We start from the raw sequence: 21,714 nt of genomic DNA on the forward strand, positions 1-21,714 counted from the left end.
AAGGAGCACTAGTATCACATAGTACATATGCCATGTATAGATTGCGTAGCCGCAATATTGATTTAATTTTTACCCGCTAGAGTGTAGTAGTATACAGCGGAATCCACAATCTTATTTATCGCTTGGACGCCAATTTGAAATTCTGTAATTTATATGCTATAAATTCGGGAAAAATTCCAAAAATCATTTTGAAAAAATTGGATCGACCCTGTTTGATTGAAATTGTTTATTCTAGGTTAAAAAATGTATTTATTAAAATATGAATGATTTTTAATAATTAAATTATAGTAAATATTTATTAAAATATCCTAAAAGTGACTTACAATCCTCATCTACCAGCCTCCCGTAAGGCAATGACGACATAAACCGTCATCATATAAATCTGTAATTATTAAGCTGAAAATTCGGGAAAAATAATTCCAAAAAATCATTAAATAAATCGCTTATTAAAATAATGATTGATTCGATCGATAGCCATTCTTGTTTCGATTCTTGATCAAAACAAAAATGTAATTTAATCAAATACCACATAAATCTATCAAAAAATGACAGGTACTAGAAAAAAAATTACAAAAAAATTATAACGAAAATTTTACAAATACAAAAAAAAACCAAATTACAAGCGATATAGATTTCTACTGTCTTCTTACAAGGCAAAGCGAGTCCTTTGCATGTAATTTCAGGGCAGTTACATGGCAGTTGATTAACCAGGCACATCCAGTCTGTAACAAGGCACGTGCAGTTAGATGACCAGACCCGTCCAGCCGCTTGGTCAGGCTAACACGACCAGTTGGTGGCCAGGCAGCTCCAGTTGGTAGTTAGGTACATATAGTCACTAGTCAATAAGCCCTTTATTTGACACTTAGTCATGTAAGATGTCAAATGTATAGACCAGACGACTCCGAACCAAGAGACTAATCGTGACCTGACTACAGACATAACAATCCAAAATCAACGAAAAGAACGAACGTGATCCAATTGCTTTAAGTGCTCAAATGCTCCAACTGCCCAAGTGGTCCAACTGCTCCAACAGCTCCAAGTGGTCCAACTGCTTAAACAGCTCCAAGTGCTACAATGCTCCATTTATCTAAGAGTTCCAACTACCAAAGTGCTACAACTGTTCCAACAAATCCAACTGCTCCAATGCTCAAATTTCTCCAAGTGATCCAAGTGCTTCAAAGCTCCAAATGCCTCAATATTCTAACAGCTCCAACTGCTTTAACAGCTCCATGTTCTCCAATACTCCAACTGCCCAAGTGCTCCAACAGCTTCAACTGCACTCATTGCTCCAAAAGGTCCAAGTACTCCAATGTTCTAAGTGCTCAAATTGCTCCAAGTGCTCCAATACTCTCTTGCTCTAAATGCTTCAATTTTTCCAAAAGCTCCAATGCTCCAATGCTCAAATGCCCTAATGCTCTAATGCTCCAATGCCTCGATTTCTGGAATGACCTTTATATCAATCCCCATTTTGCTAGTCTTTGATGCTGAATTTTTTCATATTTATGTATGAAGTTGTATTACGAGAACTCAGTCTTAGTTATAAATCATACTTCGAGGAATAAAGCCATTATTTTTTTAATCCAAAATATAATTTATGTTTCAATTTGTTACGCATGCAGGTTAAACAAGTCATTACTGTATGCAACTTGTTGTCCTCAGTTATTTGAGAATGGTGACTACTTCGCGCATTGCAAACATAACTCAAAAATTCAATTAAAGTGATAACACAAAAATATTTTAAAATTCACATTAATGATAAAACAAAATAGTTAACTTCAAAACGGAGTATCACACTGGAGGTTTGAAATGTTCAAATGTGACGACTGTAAAGAGTCTTGCAGTTGCCCGAATCTCTACACGATTGATTATTCCACCTTCCACTTCCCCTAATAATCATCGAGTGCCCTACTCCTGCGTGTTTCTCAACGTTTTTGTTATGCTCTGATGAGTCATCACCTCGTCTTACCCTACAGGCTGTGAATAACTAACTTCAACAATGTATTATCCAGAACTTAAGTGCGTTCTTTCATGCGGAGTTTTACGAACGTTATTTCCATTGACGCTAAACTCCACCGAAAGGACCGCTGAATAACGACGCAAAACGTTACTCAGTTTTTCCGCTACTCCCTGATGAGTCATCACTTCGGCTTACACTACCTGCTTCTAATAATTTTTACTTTAAAATAAAAGTTACCTCTGAACTTAATTATGGCGTTTTACGAGCGACTTTTCCGTCGATGTAGTACACTACCTGAACGGTCCACTGAATGACGACGCAAAACGTGCATCAGGTTTTTTTTTTCTTCTGGAAGGAGAGAGTGCGCTAGGAGTTAGCACGAGTTGCGTTCTCTGTGCTTGACTCAGTCGCGACCTTGAAATGCGGACATCCCGTGCTGCGGCGAAGGGGAAGTGAGTTCACGCCAACGTGGGTCAACCCGGAGGTTGGCTTCTGCGAAGGTCTCTGGTTTTTAGCGCGTCCCGCTACAAGTTTCACGATTACACATTCTTAGGACACTTTCCCTGGCGTTTTTTTTTTACCATGATCAGCTCACGTCCAAATCACATTGTTCTTAGGTAGATTTCGAATAATGTTGTCGTTACCCTAATACAACTTTCGGAAAATGTTTACCTTGTTTTACGATTCATGATCCCTAGACCCAAAACAAATTGTCATAGCAAAAGTATATATATAACCTTTTATGGACTGTGTAACTGCCACAATTTCGCACAAATAACTTCCAGACTGATACACTAAAACACACAAACGTAAAACTGTGGTCGATTTCGTTGATGGGAAATTCTACGAAACTCCTTCAATATGAAAAACATTGTATACCTTTAAGGTTGTTAGGTCCCTCGTACCAAAATCGCATGTTTGTAAGATTTGTTTGATAAAGGAAGAAAAAATAAATGTTGAGTGGGGAGGGGGGAATTAGCACAGCTACTTTTGCAGGTAAACTAAGAGACAGGAAAAATTTGGAGGTTTAATTACCTCTAAAGTTTACTAACAGAATCCTTCATGTTCTCGTACAATGTCTCCAGTTCACTGGCTGCTCACTTGGGAGACAAGCCCATAGTCAAGGAATGGAAAATTTCGCGAATTCAGTTACCTCTAAGGTAGACCCCACGAACCTTTGGGCGAAAGTCACTTGTTCATTGGCTACCGACTTGTGATGCGTCCCATCCGGGTAACTTACGATTCGATACTTCTTTTATTGGAGGTCTCTGACTGGACCAATAGTCCTCAAGATCAACGGAGAGCCAATAGCAGAAGCGGAACTGTTTCAGCACATCACGGAAACTGACGCGCGAAATTTTCCGGCCTCTGATCAAATCGTGGAATCAACTATGTGATTCACTGTTGCTCAGAGAAGTGACGCCGTCACAGGTGCTAGGATTCCTTGGGGAGCCGATGCTTTCCAAAGGTGCTGCGAAAGTACAGCACAGTGTTTTCCAACCCGAAGGCCGGCTTATCCTCTACTTCCCCTCTCAAATCAACGGCCTTAAAGGGTATAGTTTGGGAGTCAGCCTACAGATCCTTATTTAAACATCCCAGAGCCGTTTTAAAAGCCAGACCTGTATGGAGGATTGCTCCCCCTTTTTTTATCATGAAGGTGTTAAAGCTAGAGGCTACGGTGACCCATCCCAGCATAGTCACCACCTCGACCCCCTCCCTCACTTGGCTGACCAGACAGTCGGCTGTGTTGAAAGTGCAGCACAGCATCCACTCTTGTTCCCTGCGTAAGAACCAAACCAGGCGTCGCGACGTGAAAAGGGGGTCGTTACCACAACGCCGAATACCTTAACGCAGAATGCCAAATTGACCGCAACGCCGACAGCTATAAAACTGCTGTTTACCATAACGCCGAAATACAGTAACGCCGAAAAATTTTGCTGCGGAAAAGGGGGGGGGGGGCGTTTACAGGAGCAATATGAAAAACAACTGAATGAATTTGTGTACCTAACCTTACCTAACCTAGCCTAACCTAACCTAACCTTACCTAACCTAACCTTTGTGGCAGTCCTGCAATGACATTTTTTCGGCGTTGTGGTAATTCAGCGTTGTGGTACGCAGCAGTTTTCTAGCTGTCGGCGTTGTAGTCAATTTGGCATTCGGCGTTATGGTTTTGCGGCGTTATTGTACGTTCGGCGTTGTGGTATTTCGTCGTAGTGGTGCGTCCCCGCAACGACCTATGGACGTCGGCGTCTCCTCGTGGCCGACGTGGCTCACCGAGAAGGTTCGCCCTGACGTCGGGGGGACCACCCACGCGCTCGGGGGAAACCCCAGCCTCCCCGTCGCCGCCGCCGCTGGTTATTTGGACGGGTGTCACACACGTCCTGCTCGTACAGCCTCGGCTGCAAGGAGGGACCAGCCGGCGGGACCATCCAGGATGTCGTGGCAGCTGATCCTCGTCCTGGTGCTGCGCGCGGTGACGGGTGAGACCGCGCAGACCGACGGGTAGCAGGCGCAAGACCGAAAGTCATAAGAACGAAATTTCGGTCTTATGCCTTTCGGTCTTGTGCCTTTCGGTCTTGTGCCTTTCGGTCTTGTGCCTTTCGGTCTTGTGACTTTCTGTCTTGTGCCTGATGCCAGAGTTAAGACATATTCCTAGCGAGAGAAATATTTAATTTTTTCAGTCTTGTGCCTTTCGGTCTTGTGCCTTTCGGTCTTGTGACTTTTGGTCTTGTGCCTGATGCCAGAGTTAAGACATATTCCTAGCGAGAAAAATATTTCATTTTTCGGTCTTGTGACTTTCGGTCTTGTGCCTTTCGGTCTTGTGCCTTTCGGTCTTGTGACTTTTGGTCTTGTGCCTGATGCCAGAGTTAAGACATATTCCTAGCGAGAAAAATATTTCATTTTTCGGTCTTGTGCCTTTCGGTCTTGTGACTTTCGGTCTTGTGCCTTTCGGTCTTGTGACTTTTGGTCTTGTGCCTGATGCCAGAGTTAAGACATATTCCTAGCGAGAAAAATATTTCATTTTTCGGTCTTGTGACTTTCGGTCTTGTGCCTTTCGGTCTTGTGCCTTTCGGTCTTGTGCCTTTCGGTCTTGTGACTTTTGGTCTTGTGCCTGATGCCAGAGTTAAGACATATTCCTAGCGAGAAAAATATTTCATTTTTCGGTCTTGTGCCTTTCGGTCTTGTGACTTTCGGTCTTGTGCCTTTCGGTCTTGTGACTTTTGGTCTTGTGCCTGATGCCAGAGTTAAGACATATTCCTAGCGAGAAAAATATTTAATTTTTCGGTCTTGTGACTTTCGGTCTTGTGCCTTTCGGTCTTGTGCCTTTCGGTCTTGTGACTTTTGGTCTTGTGCCTGATGCCAGAGTTAAGACATATTCCTAGCGAGAGAAATATTTCATTTTTCGGTCTTGTGCCTTTCGGTCTTGTGACTTTCGGTCTTGTGCCTGATGCCAGAGTTAAGACATATTCCTAGCGAGAGAAATATTTAATTTTTTCAGTCTTGTGCCTTTCGGTCTTGTGCCTTTCGGTCTTGTGACTTTCGGTCTTGTGCCTTTCGGTCTTGTGCCTTTCGGTCTTGTGACTTTTGGTCTTGTGCCTGATGCCAGAGTTAAGACATATTCCTAGCGAGAGAAATATTTCATTTTTCGGTCTTGTGACTTTCGGTCTTGTGCCTTTCGGTCTTGTGACTTTTGGTCTTGTGCCTGATGCCAGAGTTAAGACATATTCCTAGCGAGAAAAATATTTCATTTTTCGGTCTTGTGCCTTTCGGTCTTGTGACTTTCGGTCTTGTGACTTTTGGTCTTGTGCCTGATGCCAGAGTTAAGACATATTCCTAGCGAGAGAAATGTTTCATTTTTCGTTTTTGTGTCTTTCGGTCTTGTGCCTTTCGGTCTTGTGACTTTCGGTCTTGTGCCTTTCGGTCTAGTGATTATTGGTCTACTGCCGCGTCCCCAGACCGACAACGTGTATATATATTTTTCGGATGGATCTGTCTTGGACGGAAGGATCTGGAGAAAGTGGAAGGAACACCCTCTAGACCACCGGTTCCCAAACGGTGGGTCGCGACCCGCCAGTGGATTCGCGTAAAGGGTTTTACAGGTGTGTCGCGACTTCGTTCCTTAAACTATCGGAAACAAACCGAGTAAACCATCAGAAAAGATAAAGAAAAATTTAAACAAATCGAATTGTGTGCAAACACATATCTATTATTAAATAAATAACTGATTTGCTACAAAGTGCATTTTAAAATCAAAACATAAATTGTTTATCAATAATCAATCAGTATCTTAAAAAAGAATATATATGTATGTATTTGTAATATTTGATGGTAAATAATATAAACATAAGGAAGGGATACGATACAAAAAAGGTTTTTTTACTCCACCATGGACCGATAGACCGCGGAGGTATTCCTATAAGGAAAGCTGGGTCGCCAGGTGTAAAAGGTTGCGAACCACTGCTCTAGACGAACAGTGACATAATTTTGAAAGGTGTATTCTTGCACTACACCACTGCTTAAGATTTTGTTCTTATACGTGTTTAATACTAAGGCACCCATATAATTTTACCTATTCAGTGGTCATTAATTAAGCCATACCACTAGGAAATTAAGCTGGTTAATGAGGTTCATTATTAATGAATAAAATCTGTATTTACGGAGGGACGAAGTCTCACCCGGCCTCTCCATGACAATGCCATTGCTACTTGAACTACATAAAACTTTTTTCTGTAAATGGAATAGAAATATTCGTTAAAAATTACAGGTATTTGTAAAGTTCTACACAATAGTGTAGATTCTTACTTCGGCATTCATGCTGAATAGATTTCCATTATTAACTGAGCACATAATTGACAGATAGAACCAAATAAATTAAAATTTTTGAATATTCGACTGTCTCTTTACTATCGTTTGAAAAAGAATGCTTGAATGAAACACCAATTAAAATATAAAATTAGGAGTCGATTTTTGCAAGAATTAGTATTATGTCGAAAAAATGTATTTCATGCGTCAAAAAATTACCACAGCCATGTGTTGTTGCACAAAGTAACAGTTTATTTATTGTGGTATTACAAACTTCTTATTGACAACTGTACATTAATTTTTTTCTGTGTAATTTCCGGCTGCAGATTCATAGCGAAAAAATTAGTATAGCATGTCTAGTCTTAAGAGCTTTCCTAGGCTCATGTGGCCTCTGAAGTTGAAACCGAATAATTATTTTATCTCAAATGAAATAGAAAATATTTTTAATGGAGCCCTAAGTGTCTGTATGGTGTTCAACTGAACTGAGTTCTTCAACAACCGCAAAATTTGTCATTGTCATGAAATTGTTTATAAAATAATTTATTGAGCACAACTCCTTTAATTGTAATGCATTATTCTGATGTTTTGCCATTTTCGCGTTTGTATTATATTTTTTACTAAAATAACTGTATTAATAAAGTTAATTTGTGTAAAGTTAAGTATTACAGAAGACTTAAATCTGCAATAGTGTTATCTATAGAGAAAATTTTGACGTGGTGACCTTATCCACCTAGTAAGTTACCTGCTATGGGTTTCTTTTAATAAAAAGTTTCGACGATTGTCGATGAAATACAACCATATGTTATAAGTAATTTCTTTTAAAAAAAATTTTTAAGGTAGTTGACTTAAAATTTTTGTTGTTTTACTAACATTTAAACTTTTTTGAACACCACTGTAATTTTTTTAAACTAGTGTTATTCTAAAAAAATGTTTATATGTTGTACGTGTGATAAATATTGTCTGGCCAGAATGTATTTGAAGTTAGTTTTACAACAGTGGAATATATATATATATATATATATATATATATATATATATATATATATGTATATTAGTTATCACGCAGTGTATGCGGGATTTTTTAATTTACTGTACAGTTTCAGGTCTTTCTCGTAACACTCGCCAGATGCCTCTGATAGTCGGTGGATACGACGCGGAAATCCAAAAATATCCATTCCAGGTAATGACACGCCAATTTTTTTTCTGCACCCCCGTGAGAGCAGCTAAATCGACGTTCGTTTGAGTTTCAATCGTCAGCTCTCGTCAAAATCTATCGATTGCATATATATTTAACATTAGTGTAAAATGTGTTAGTAATAATGTTAAATTAAAAATAATAAATTAAAGAAATTTAAAATGTCAGCCTATACGCGACTTCTTAGTGTTGAAACGTGATTATAACATACATAATATAGCATATTTAATATTTTGTATAGAAAATATTACCTGTTACGTACACGTCTTCACGTACAACACACGGCAGTGTCCGTGATACCGCCACACCCCATTTTTTGTTTTTGTTTGGTAGGTTTCAATCAGAAAGTGGGGTCAGCATTTCTGCGGCGGGACCATTATCAACGAAGAGTGGATACTGACAGCCGCCCACTGCGTCCACAACGAGTGAGTATCATCTCCAAGATTAGAGACCAGAAAAATTCGCGTATTCATTTCGTGATAGGCTGAAATTCAAACATGTGTATAATACTGCTGGTTCTGCTATTGACTTGCGTTTTAACTGGAGCTCTCTGGGCCAATGAGAGACTATCGACCAAAGAAGCGTCGAATCACAGTGGAGACGACTCACAATTTAGTAACCAATGAACACGCGCGTTTACTTGAGAAGTGCAGAGGATAATGGAGGCTATCCTAGAGGTCATTGAATCCGTGAATTTTTCCGGTCCCTAGTCATCTTCTTTGTCAGCCGCGAAGATAACTGTAGCAAGAGCTCAAGTGGTGCTGCGGCCTGCCTTCACCAATACACCATAACCAAAACCCCGTAACCCAATTTGTTAAACCAACGTATTTAGCTAAGGTAAAAAAAAATCTCGGCTTCGCTCACAATACAGAATTTTTATTTTTTTTATTTCCGAACTTTCAGTTTTTTTTTACGAGGAATTTAAAACTATTACCGTAGAAGTGTTAGTTCATGCGTTCTCTAGCTATAGAAAAAAAGAAAGTTAGTTTCTAAAGTGTAATCATAGAACAATTAGTCATACAAAAAATGTTAACTGTGAATTCTTGTATGCTGGTACCATAGATGTCTGGTAACAAATTTAGTAACAAAACGTTTTAATTCAGTGATTTATTTACTATGATTGTATGGTAAGACATTTGCAGGAATTAACCATAAAAATAAAAAGCAATAATCTGTCATTAGGAAGGAGTTTCTAACCGAATGTAAAGGCACGCATTCAAGTAGGTGAAGAAAGCCGTGGAGGTACAGGTCATTTTGACAACTGTAATTTTGTGGATAACGTTTGTTACTAACCATAAAAAATTACGTGGGTGATCTTTAGATATGAGTACATGTTCTTCTTAGTAAAAAAATGCATGCAATTTAAAAATTTGTTCAACTATAACACATTTTAATGTTATGTTGGTGTAAAAAAAATTCGTTTTACATAGCCTATATATTAGTAGTAAAAGAAAGATTGAAGTGTCTGTAAATAAGATCAAGTTTATCAAAGGAAATAAATTTAATTTAAGTTTTACAACCTCAAGTAGTGTAATATAAATATAATATATAAGAAACCTTTCGTAAGAAAATAAAGGCTACTAATATTAGTATTATTCGTTAATATTTTTGGTTTAAAATTACTTTTTGCTTACTTTCTACAAAGAAACAGTTTTTACAGTATATATGTACTAGAGTCCCAAAGATATTAAAAAATAATGCAATAAGATTGCTTGGGTTTCATTTGGAAGCCATTCTTTTGTTAGACATTCCTGACGAATTTAAAGTATAAAAGGTAACAAATATTCTGGTGTGGTAAGCCTGCATTCTGAATTTTTTTTAAAAAAATCTCTATTTTTAATGATAAATTTTATGCTTTTATCTACATGATAAATGCAATGTTATATTTTCAATTGTTTATTTAAGTATTTTATGAAGTTCTTTTAATGTTGCGAAGTCTGTCTATTTACTACACAGATGTAAAACAAATTATTTCATGACGTTAAGCTGCAGCTGTGCGAAACTAATTTGCAACCATAATACAGATCTACCTTGACTGTACAATGCGAGTTGATTCAGGATTCACTTGGAAGCATAGTAGAGTCTCGATAAACAAAATTTTGCTTCCGATCCGAGCCGATCTCAATCGCTAATACCAGCAAAGGCCGTAGAAAAAATATATATTTGAGGACTCCAGAAAATTATCTAACTGTTTTCCAAAGCCCAAAAAGAAAAATACTTTTTGTTGGGGAAATCATGCAGTGACGTGAAAGAATCCACACTGAAAGAAAATCCGTGGTAAACATCAGCCCCGGAAAATGATCCACTAGGCCGAATTAAGATTGAGGTTTTTTTTTTTTTTTGTGTTGTTCCGTCCGTGTTGTCCGTGTCTGTCCGAGGGGGGACGCACCATAACGCCGAAATACCACAACGCCGAACGTACAATAACGCCGAAAACCATAACGCCGAAATGCCAAATTGACTACAACGCCGAAAGCTAGAAAACAGAAAACTACTGTGTACCACAACGCTGAATTACCACAATACATTAACCCCGAAAAATGTCATTGGAGGACTGCCACAAAGGTTAGATTAGGTAAGGTTAGCACACAAATTCATTCAGTTGTTTTTCATTTTGCTCCTGCGGGCCCTCCCCCCCCCCCCCCCCCCTCCTCTACGCTGCAACATTTTTCGGCGTTAATGTATTTCGGCGTTGTGGTACACAGCAGTTTTCTAGCTGTCGGCGTTGCGGTCAATTTGGCATTCGTCGTTATGGTATTCGGCGTTATTGTACTTTCGGCGTTGTGGTATTTCGGCGTTGTGGTAACGACCCTGTCCGAGGTTGCCTGCGGTCCACGCGGACTCGGTTTATCGGGACACGCGCTGTGCTCGGAGATGTTGGAACGGACGCTCGGAAGGCCACGACGGAAAGAACACTTGCAGGAACGCCTCGGAGCTGAGCGTCGTGGCGGGGTCGACGAGGCTGTCGGAAGGCGGCGTGCAGAGACATGTGTCCCTCTGCGTGGAGCACCCCAGGTACAACCAGAGCGACGCTTACAAGAACGACGTGGCTGTCGTCAAGGTAACCACTGGAGACCTGAAAAATTCGCGGGTTCATTTCGTGTTATGGTAAAATTCAAATAGTTATACTTTAGTGCTGCTTCTGTCATTGGTTCACTGTTAATCTGGAGGACTAAGGGCGAATTAGAGACCCTCACTCATAGAAGTGTCGAATCACAGACCACCCAGTCGAGACGACTCACAAGTCAGCAGCCAATGAACAGTTGGCATTTGCCGGAGTGTGTAGAGGATATTGGAGTCTATCCTGGAGGTCATTGAACCACAAGTCGAGGCCTTCAGCGACACTACGAAACAGGGACCTGAAAAATTCGCGGTTTCGATGACCTCCAGGATAGTCTACACAGTCCTCTGTACACTCGGGCAAATAACGCCAGTTCGTTGGCTGCCGACTCGTGAGTCGTCTGAACAGGTATTGCCCATGATTCGTTACTTCTTTGCTTGAGGGTTTCTCATTGGCTCAGAGTCGCCCAGACGAACAGCTAACCAATAGGTATACGTGTATGAATTTCAGACTATCGCGAAATGAATCTGCGAATTTTTCCGGTCTCTACTACGAAACCTATTTGTTTGTATTTTACATCAGCAGCAAACTTGTAAAGTCGTTAAAAATTGCACGACAATGTAGTAGGTTACAATGTTTTTAAAGTGGAAACTTCTTTAGCCGCGATGAGCAAAACTATATAAGATTCATGTCACCGACATACTAGTGACGTGTTGCGCCAGACTGGCAACGCGCAGCGGCCTGTGTACATGTATACGCATTAATACACCGATGCATTGTATATACTCGACTGTATAATGTGCGTGTTGGGCTCTCTTTGGATGGGTTAAAATCTTGTGAGTTTGCGTCACCGACATGTGGTAGTAGAAGTTAAGTGAAGTTAAATTGACCGCGTGAAAAGTTTAATTTGTGTATAATGTGCGTTTCCCAGTGAACACATGACCTAGGTCTGACATCACTGGTAAGTAATAGCTAGGTAATGAATTTCTACGTAATTTTGACATATCAACTATGTCTGTTGTGACTAAAAAATGATGTAAGGCTAAATTATCTCAATTATAGCATGCTGAAATGTTACTGATATAACACCAAAATAATTTTCTTACGTAAGTTTGGCGTAGAAATGATGTCATATTACACATTTAAAAACAAAGTTTTAAGGTTACATTTCTGTCGACAGTCCCCATTTCATATACTTTTTTTGTTGTGATTCCAGGATTACTTTTAAAGGCTCATTTAACAAAGTAACATACATGCTCTCAAAAGCAGCAGTACCTACATTATTTTATGACTGTTCAGTCGGTATACGTAGGTGGTACGGAGCTCAGCATAATGTGCGTTGCTGTAAGACGTAAAATTTTCGCGTTTTCCTTTTTTTCACGCAGGTTTCATGATTGCGTGGGAGTATGTTTTTTTTCTCAACCCGGGCAATTTAGTCATTACAGTCACTGTCTTCATTATAAGTCAATTATGTACTTGACTCGGTTGAACGTGCTTGGTAGAAAATTGCAAAATTTGCATCATGATTTAGCGGAATGGTTTTCAGCATGTTCGTTTACGTGAGAAAAGCAGACATCCTTATAATACGTATTATTTGACACGCACTAAAGAAATAAGAATAATCCACAGAGGTACAAAATACACATCACGCCGCCTGCTAATCAACGCCTGCTAAAGAACAAAAAAATAATGCCCTAATCAAAATTTTTCTTCAAATAACGATTCTTATTTTGGTTTCAAATTTACACATGCAAATAACATTCTGTTTTAAGATAGATATATTCAAAATATAAATTTCTCTTTATTTGTAAACTAATATCGGAATAACTCCTTTAATGAAATAATATTGAGTTACCAGTTATTATTTCTATTCTGTCAGGTTTGCCATGTAGACCCCCACATACATGGGCAACATACGACGTGCATAACTTCAGAAGAAACTACGTGATTTGAAAACTTCTTAAGATATCCGAGTGGCGTCTGTTTACGAAAAGCTTTTAAGAATACGCTGAAGGTTGGATGAGTTGATCTACTTTCGGATTTTGTTTTTATACTGTATTTTTAGGAGAGTGATAATGGTATAAAAAACGTTTTTTGATGAATAATTTATTAAAAATATCAAGTAGAGATTCCTGAAAGATGCACCTTTATCTTAATTATTCCGCCATATAACGTTATGGTAATAACTCAAAGCACGGCTTAAAGACTGGACTCCAGTTCGCGGCCTTGCGCTAAGAGGTGATACCACGCTAGAAGCACCAGCGAGCTTTGCTCTTACCATACCATCCCCTGCTAGGTGGGCCACTCAGAATCATTAATCCCAGCACCTTGGACAGGAGTTTGGGGGGCTGGTTACATCTTGCCGCTGGTGTGTTGGACACATATGACCTCCTTATTGACCTTGTACAAGAGTGTGGGGGCTGGTTACCACTTGCCGCTGGTGTGTTGGACACATATGACCTCCTCACTGACCTTGTACAAGTGGTGGGGCTGGTTACAACTTGCCGCTGGTGTGTTGGACACATATGACCTCCTTATTGACCTTGTACAAGAGTGTGGGGGCTGGTTACCACTTGCCGCTGGTGTGTTGGACACATATGACCTCCTCACTGACCTTGTACAAGTGGTGGGGCTGGTTACAACTTGCCGCTGGTGTGTTGGACACATATGACCTCCTTATTGACCTTGTACAAGAGTGTGGGGGCTGGTTACCACTTGCCGCTGGTGTGTTGGACACATATGACCTCCCCACTGACCTTGTACCAGAGTGCTGGGGCTGGTTACAACTTGCCGCTGGTGTGTTGGACACATATGACCTCCCCACTGACCTTGTACAAGAGTGTGGGGGCTTGTTGCCACTTGCCGCTGGTGTGTTGGACACATATGACCTCCTTATTGACCTTGTAGAAGAGTGTGGGGGGTTGATACCACTTGCCGCTGGTGTGTTGGACACATATGACCTCCCCACTGACCTTGTACAAGAGTGTGGGGGCTTGTTACCACTTGCCGCTGGTGTGTTGGACACATATGACCGCCCCACTGACCTTGGTACAAGAGTGCGGGGGCTGGTTACCACTTGCCGCTGGTGTGTTGGACACATATGACCTCCCCACTGAGCTTGTACAAGAGTGCGGGGGCTGGTTACCACTTGCCGCTGGTGTATTGGATACATATGACCTACCCACTGACCTTGTAAAAGAATGTGGGGGCTTGTTACCACTTGCCACTGGTGTGCTTGTCTCAGATGACTTCCCCGCTGAACTTTACCTCCAGCATACAGCCTGTCACCTTGCCAGCCAACCCGAGATCGGCCACCCCTAGTGGCCTGTGCGGTACTGCTGTCGGCTGGGGGTTGCTCAGTGTGAGTACACTCTTTGACTTCTCTCGTCGTCAGTCAGTGGGTTATTACTAGAGACCCGTCAAATTCGCGGATTCATTTCGCGATAGGATAAATTCAAAATACTTTTGACATTATTTTGCTTCAGTGATTGGGCCACAGTTTATCTGAAGGACTCTGGGCCAATGAAAAATCTTTAACAGAAGAATTAGTGAATCACGATCATTCCAGTCAACAGGTGTTACGAGTCGGTAACCAATCAGCAGATGTAATTTGCACGAGTGCATAGAAGATCATGGAGTATATCCTTTAGGGATTTGAAATCGCGAATTTTACAGGTCTCTAGCCATTAAAAAACGAATTTGTGTTTGACATTCGTCAAATGAAAATATTTAACTAGCGCTACATTTACAACCGTTGTGGTCAGTGGCGAGTATGTCTGAATGATAAGGCCAAAAATCTATTTTTTAAATTCCAAATTGAGGGCCATAATTTTAATTACATCGAAAAAATTTATTCTCCATGACAAGAAACATTTGCTGCACAGATACTTAACAACTATTTATTAAGAAGGGCAAAGGAAATCCACAATTATTTTAATCACCCTGCAAAATTAGATTTTCTCTTCTACGGTAAAGGATGAGCATTCCCAGCCGGTTGATCCACTTCTTAAGATATAATGTCTTAAACATAATGAATTATATATTGTAATTCAGTATAAAGATAATGGTGATTGTGCATATCGTTTTAAAATCTAGGTTTCTACTGATAATAAATATCATTGTAATATTTGAGTCAGAATTCATTTTTAAATGTTATAATATAATCTTAAAATATTATTTATTAGCCTAATTATAAGAGCAACTTTACTACATTTAATATGACGATTTAAGTACTAAAATGTTAGACCTTTATATACAAACATATTTTACCCAGTAAAGAAACTTTTATGGTCAGCTTTGAACGAAGAAAGTATCACAACCATATTCCACCATAGGTTTGTTTGTCAATCTTGTAAGGGAATCCGTTGATGCAATATTTCCATGTTCTTTGAACAATTCTTGCAATGGGAAAGCTTGATTTAAAAGATTTTCATGGACATACGCTATTGCTGGTTTTAACTGAAAGTCATTAAGAAACCACAGATTGGACAAGAAAGATGAATACAAAGTAGTCTGTTAGTGCCTGATGACGGGAACAGAAGTCATTTCCAAAACGTCGTCTGTGCCATCGTCGTGTTGTTCAGAATATTTGTTTTCATCGCTGGGTTCACCTGTGCATCGCTTTGTTGTCGTCTTGCTGTCGTGGTGTTATTTTTTCGTCCTGATTATCTGTTTGTATCATCGTTGGATTCATCTGTGTGTCTCTGTTTTGTCCAGGGTTGTTATTTGTTTGTATCTTCTGTTCTTGTTACAACTGTCTCGTTGTTATCAGCCCACTGTTTTTCTGTGCTTTGATATTTTTTTTTCCTTTCATGGAATTCTCTCTGTGCTGTCAACGTGTTTAACATTTGATATCGGCTGATTTTGACCTGTTTTCTGTGAGTTTCTGTATTCATATTTCTTGTTTAAATCAGCAATGACGTATTGCAATGACGTATTGCAATGGAAATCTTTTAAATCAAATTTTTTTCCAAACACTCACACCAATGCCAGTCATCAAATCTTGAGTACATATGCATTTCCGATCAAGTTGAATAGACAGCAATTCATCATACATACTCGGTGGACAATGGAATTTTCAAGTTTCGCGTTTATATGTATGTACGTTCAGACAGATAGTTGATTAAAACATGGATTATAAATACTTCCATCAACATAACATTTTTCCTATCTATTGTCTTTTTGACACCCCAAACCCCTTTCCTCATGGCAAATATTCTAGACAGTCTTTTGAAATGCGATATATCGATTAAGCGCGAAGAAATTTAGGAGAGCATTACAGTTTCAGCAATAAACAATCTACCCTGGACACAATTTATAGTAAGAATTTAGTAACCGCTCAGAACGCAGTACAGTTGTTACTCTCATTTGTAACGTTTCATCAAGTTATTGTAACTTGGTACAACACACGGACCTGGTTATTTTTGCATTGATATGAAATGTTTTAAGAGATAATACTGAGTATTTCTTACGAAAATTGGTGTTTCATGCAAGCATCCCCTTTAAAATCATGGAAAAGATGATCTAAAGTTAATTAGTTGGAAAGTACCGACCAGTACTCTTAGAAGGACTCTACATGTAACTGTTGCAGACGGACGGGAAAGTATCGGACGAGCTCCAGGAGGTTGATCTATTGACTTACGACGCTACGTCTTGTCGTAAGGCCCACCTTGGGTACACCCACCACAACAACTTCTGTGCTGGGGCCCCCGAAGGTGGAAAAGCCCAATGCACGGTTGGTGACACGCGTTATGGGTAGAGACAGGAAAAATTCTCGATTTCAAATCCCTAAAGGATAGACTCAATGATCCTCTATGCACTCGTGCAAATTACATCTGCTGATTGGTTACCGACTCGTAACACCTGTTGACTGGAATGATCGTGATTCGCTAATTCTTCTGTTAAAGATTTTTCATTGGCCCAGAGTCCTTCAGATAAACTGTGGCCCAATCACTGAAGCAAAATAATTTCAAAAGTATTTGGACTCTATCCTATCACGAAATGAATCCGCGAATTTTACAGGTCGCTAGTTATGGGTACTAATAACTTTAATTTACCAGCTAAAAATATTAAAAACGAAGTGCAAAATTAATACATAAAAATTTTGATAACTAATAGATGAGCCTATTTAAGTTATGCCAGTGCGTCTTAATGTAAAAAATTATATCTGATTGCTAAATCACTTTATTTGAAATCATTACTGTCATTTGACATTTTAAAACAAGAGTTTTCAATTTAAAATAAAAAAAAATGCACGACTCTCATTTCAAGAGAGATTTTGACACCCGAAACCTTTTTCCTCAGTCCGAATGTCTTTTAAAATGGGATATACTGAATAAGCGTGAAGAAATTTAGGCGAGCATTACAGTTTCAGCAGTTAAAAATCTATACTAGACATAATTCATAATGAGATTTTAGTAACCACTCTGAAGGCAGTACAGTTGTTATTCTCATCTGTACTATATCATTGGCATAACTATGTTCAGAAGAAGTGTTTCCCACTGGGTTTACTTTATAACACGAAGCCAGACATCACAGTGTTTACTACACAGAAAAAAAATTCTGTACTTTTACAAAAGATTTCTTTGGAAATTATTCCAAGAAATAGTTTGTAATACTTCAAGAAAGGTATTGTAACTTTGTGCAACAGATGGCTCTGGTTATTTTTGCATATAATATGTTTTCCGAGACAATACTGAGTATTTCCTACGAAAATTGGAGAATAATTGTTTATTTAAATTGGTGTTTCAGTCAAGCATACAATTTTAAATCATGGAAAATATAATAGAATATTTATTGTTGGAATTTATTTTGTTTTATTATGCCTATTTGTTTGCGCAGTTTATACTCGAAAGCTATTCAGGGAACAGTTTACAAATAACTTAGACTACTGGGACAATACAAAGCAAAAATTCCCGGGTAAAATTCTGAAGCCAGTATTGCTGCGAACACTATTTTAAAGTGACATAATTTATTTAATGTAAATATATAAATTTACAGATGTCTGTAATTTTACATGAAAATTTAAATTCCATTTTTCAAAAAATACAGTATTCGTAATTTCTTAGCGTGAGACTTCAGAAGGTTCCTCAGGATGTATAATTCAAATAATGGAGCAGCCTATAATCCTATTACTTCGTCTTCGCAACTGTGGAAAATTTTGCCTTGAACTGACGAATTTACACATCATATAACCAAAGAGACTTTATTTCTTCACTATGGGATTTTAATACCAAAGTCTACTTAAAACCGACTAAGCCCGTTTCTCTGCAACTACCCGTTGTCTTTGACCATGATCTCAATACGCGTGACTTTTTTTACCACAACTTCAATTTATGTAATGTGCTATTCCCAGATTTTGGAACCTAACAGTCTGTGTGCTTGGGTAGCCAGACTCAACACATAATCATGTAGCCACAGACACTATAACTGTATTGAATTCAAGCAGGAAACTGATTCTGCTTTAATTGCTGGGATATCTTGAATTGTTTATCCAGATGTCCTTAAATAATGATACGACAATTTTGTAGATATTTAGATGATGCATGAACCTATGAGACAATCCCTCATCCTTTCTTTAGTTTGTCACCTTTTCCCAACACTCTCATTTAATAAATATAGTTTAAAAAACTAAAGAACATGCTTTTAAAGATTATCAAACTAAAAAGTTAAAAATAATTTTAAAATTTAATTTATGACAATAGTATATAAGCAATACTATTGTCATAAATTAAATTTTAAAATTATTTTTAACTTTTTAGTTTGTTAATCTTTAAAAGCATGTTTCTTTAGTTTTTTAAACTATATTTATTTTTAACTTTTTAGTATGATATTCTTTAAAAGCATGTTTTTTTAGTTTTTTAAACTATATTTATGTATAATTATCATAGGGAAATGAGTTACCGACACTACATATTACCATCTGAGATAACTATTTGGAGTTGCAACGTCACAAAGAAATGGTAAATTCTCTCCGAATCATTTACAGTTAGATGTATGGATATAATCTTAGAATTTACCGGAAAAAAAAAAAAATTTCGGCGTGGCCGGGAGTAGAACCCACAATCGCTGAATACGAAACCTGACATCAGAGAAGTCGCGCGCCTTAGACCGCTCGGCTAACGAACGTAATGAAATTTGTGGGACATTTCACTGTGATTAGCAACTCACTCTTAGTCGAAAGAGTTACAGACGGACAGACAAACATACAGGTGAAGCTAATATAAAGCATGTAAAAATAAAGACATTTTGTAAATCAGTGACCATTCGCTGAGAATGCCCCACTTGCAGATAAAACAATATAAGACAGATTTAACTAAACATGACATTTTCTTACCACTGAAGTGACAATAATACTCCAATGTTGCAAAACCTTACAGGCCAGCACTTTTCGTCACCACGCATTCACCAAATTATGATACTCCAAACACAATTTAATGTTAAATTTGCTGATGTATTTTATATGAGTGACAGCATTACAGGAGGCGGTTCATACTAAGATTAACCTCTTGGCACTGACCTAATAGTTCTTTATGAATTTGCCAAACTTTCATTTTGCCAATAGAAAAAAAAGTGAATGAATATAAATACTCTTTAAATTATGTCTTATCACAAATATTTTTTTTGAACTTAGCAGTTATCAAGGTTACATCTATGTTAATAAATTATTCCTGGGTCATATTCACCCAAAGTGTCAAAAAGAATAATGAATTAATCATAAAAGTGACGAAAATAAGATTTTTGAGGCTCCCACGTAATCGCAAAATCGATATATCATGAAACTTTCGTGTTAATTTTGGGCTTCACAGTATCATATTTCCATACGCTTTCAGCTCGTGAATATCTTTCCATTACATCTGAAGTTCATCAAATATATGTAATTTAAAAATTAGAAACTTTTGTCTGACTGTAAAACACATTGTGCTCCAATCGTCACTGAGTGGTTTGATCGTTCATTTCCATGCTTCTGTGAAACAAATAATAGTATAGAATTATTACGTATATTGGTAATTGTCATGTGTTGAGAGATATATTTCCTTTGAATGACTACTGCAATAGAGAAGATTGATGGACCTACGCCAAGGTTGGTTTACACTTATGTCACAGAGAAAACCTCAAGAATGGACGTAAAGGATTACCAAACAAAAAAAGAACATAGAAAAAAACAAGCCCAAATTAGCCAATGTCGAATGTATGAAGGGAAGCCTATGATGTACATTCTGTATTGCACAGACCCGAACATGCCCGAATATCTACCTTCAGACAACTTCGTCAGATTTTTTATTAATTTACAAAATTGTGGATGGTTCGTTATGTTAGGTTAGTAAAGCTACATTAAAAATACTGTCAAATAATTTTAATACTTCTTAGGAATTTCTAATTTAATATGTAGCTAACGTGACCTCACAAACCATTCACACAATCTCCCAATTTTTTTTATTGTAGCTATACTAACCTAATTTACCTCTTATCTCCACAAAATGTGTTAAATAGAGGAAATTTTGTAGCACGAAATAAAAGTATTGCAGATTTTTTCATTTTTTCTTTTTAAAGAAGAGGGACTAGTCAAGATAATTACCCCTTCAACATAAAAAATCAGTTCGTTTACGTATCCATAAATTCAAACTATGCCATCAACCTAAAATACTCCTCGTGATAATATTTTGAGTATACAGAAAAAAATTATCCCGACGTTGGCCGAAGGTAGATATTCGGGCTTGTTCGGCTCTGTGCAGTAGGTAGAGAATGTACATTGTAGGCTTCCCATGTGTGAACGCATAGTCCGCACAGAGAATTCCATAGGAAAAAAAAAAACATCACGGCACGACCAACATAGATGACTGACAGTTTCAATAAAAGAACAGAAAGTACAGAGAAACAATGGACAATACAGTGACAAACAGCTAAACCAAGGATTTACTTAGGTACGCGCGTGAGAAGTTATACTTCTTTGGCATTTAATGGCATGCAAATAATTCTCCATGGTAGCGTTATTCTCCGTGGTAACGTTAAACGTTTAACACAACCTTGTTGGAATTCGCATTAGAAGTATAACTTAAAAATTTTTTTTTGATAACGGCACAGACGAACAGTGTTGACTTCCTGATACCAGACTTGTCCATTCTTGTGGTTCATCCACGAAATGCAGTGGACACCAGCAATGGCGCATGTCCACGGAAACAGCCTTGAAGTGACTGGGGACTGGGACGGAGGTGATATGGAAACGACCCCGTGTCCGTGCAGGGCGACTCCGGAGGGCCGTTCCTGACGGACGGTGTCCAGACGGGGGTCGTGTCCTGGTCCGTGAAGCCCTGCGGCAGCCGAGGATTCCCGGGTGTCCTCACCGAGGTGTCCTTCTTCCTCGCGTGGATCAGGAGGCGGACGAGGCCGGCGCCCTAACCTCAAATACACTCTGCAAATCTTTTTTTTTGTAAATGCAACAGAAATATTCATGTAAAATTACCGAAAATTGGTCAAATTTGTACATTTACATGAAAACAACTGCATCGCTACAAAAAAAAATTGGTTGTCTGTAAAGTCGCTTTACGGACGATAGTTAAACGTGACAACGTCATAACAAAACATTGATGAAATGATTGCATACTTTATGAATAAAATGGAATAATTTTTATTTTAATAATAAAAGAATAAATAATTGAAATTATACTAATAATCAGATTTTTAAAATGCAAGAATAAC

The 21,714-nt window shown here is 38.4% G+C and overlaps 1 protein-coding gene across 1 annotated transcript; it reads left to right on the forward strand.

Moving 5' to 3' along the window:
• The first annotated feature begins 4,193 nt into the window (after positions 1–4,193).
• On the forward strand, positions 4,194–21,414 carry LOC134540337 (trypsin 3A1-like). Its single transcript, XM_063383000.1, has 6 exons — positions 4,194–4,430; positions 8,289–8,380; positions 10,830–11,016; positions 14,261–14,377; positions 16,607–16,750; positions 21,259–21,414. Exons 1-6 carry the CDS (start codon positions 4,194–4,196, stop codon positions 21,412–21,414), a joined length of 933 nt encoding a protein of 310 aa, XP_063239070.1.
• The last annotated feature ends 300 nt before the right edge of the window (positions 21,415–21,714 follow it).

This window comes from Bacillus rossius, chromosome 16, assembly GCF_032445375.1.
Source record: "Bacillus rossius redtenbacheri isolate Brsri chromosome 16, Brsri_v3, whole genome shotgun sequence".
Classification (NCBI taxonomy): Eukaryota; Metazoa; Arthropoda; class Insecta; order Phasmatodea; family Bacillidae; genus Bacillus; species Bacillus rossius.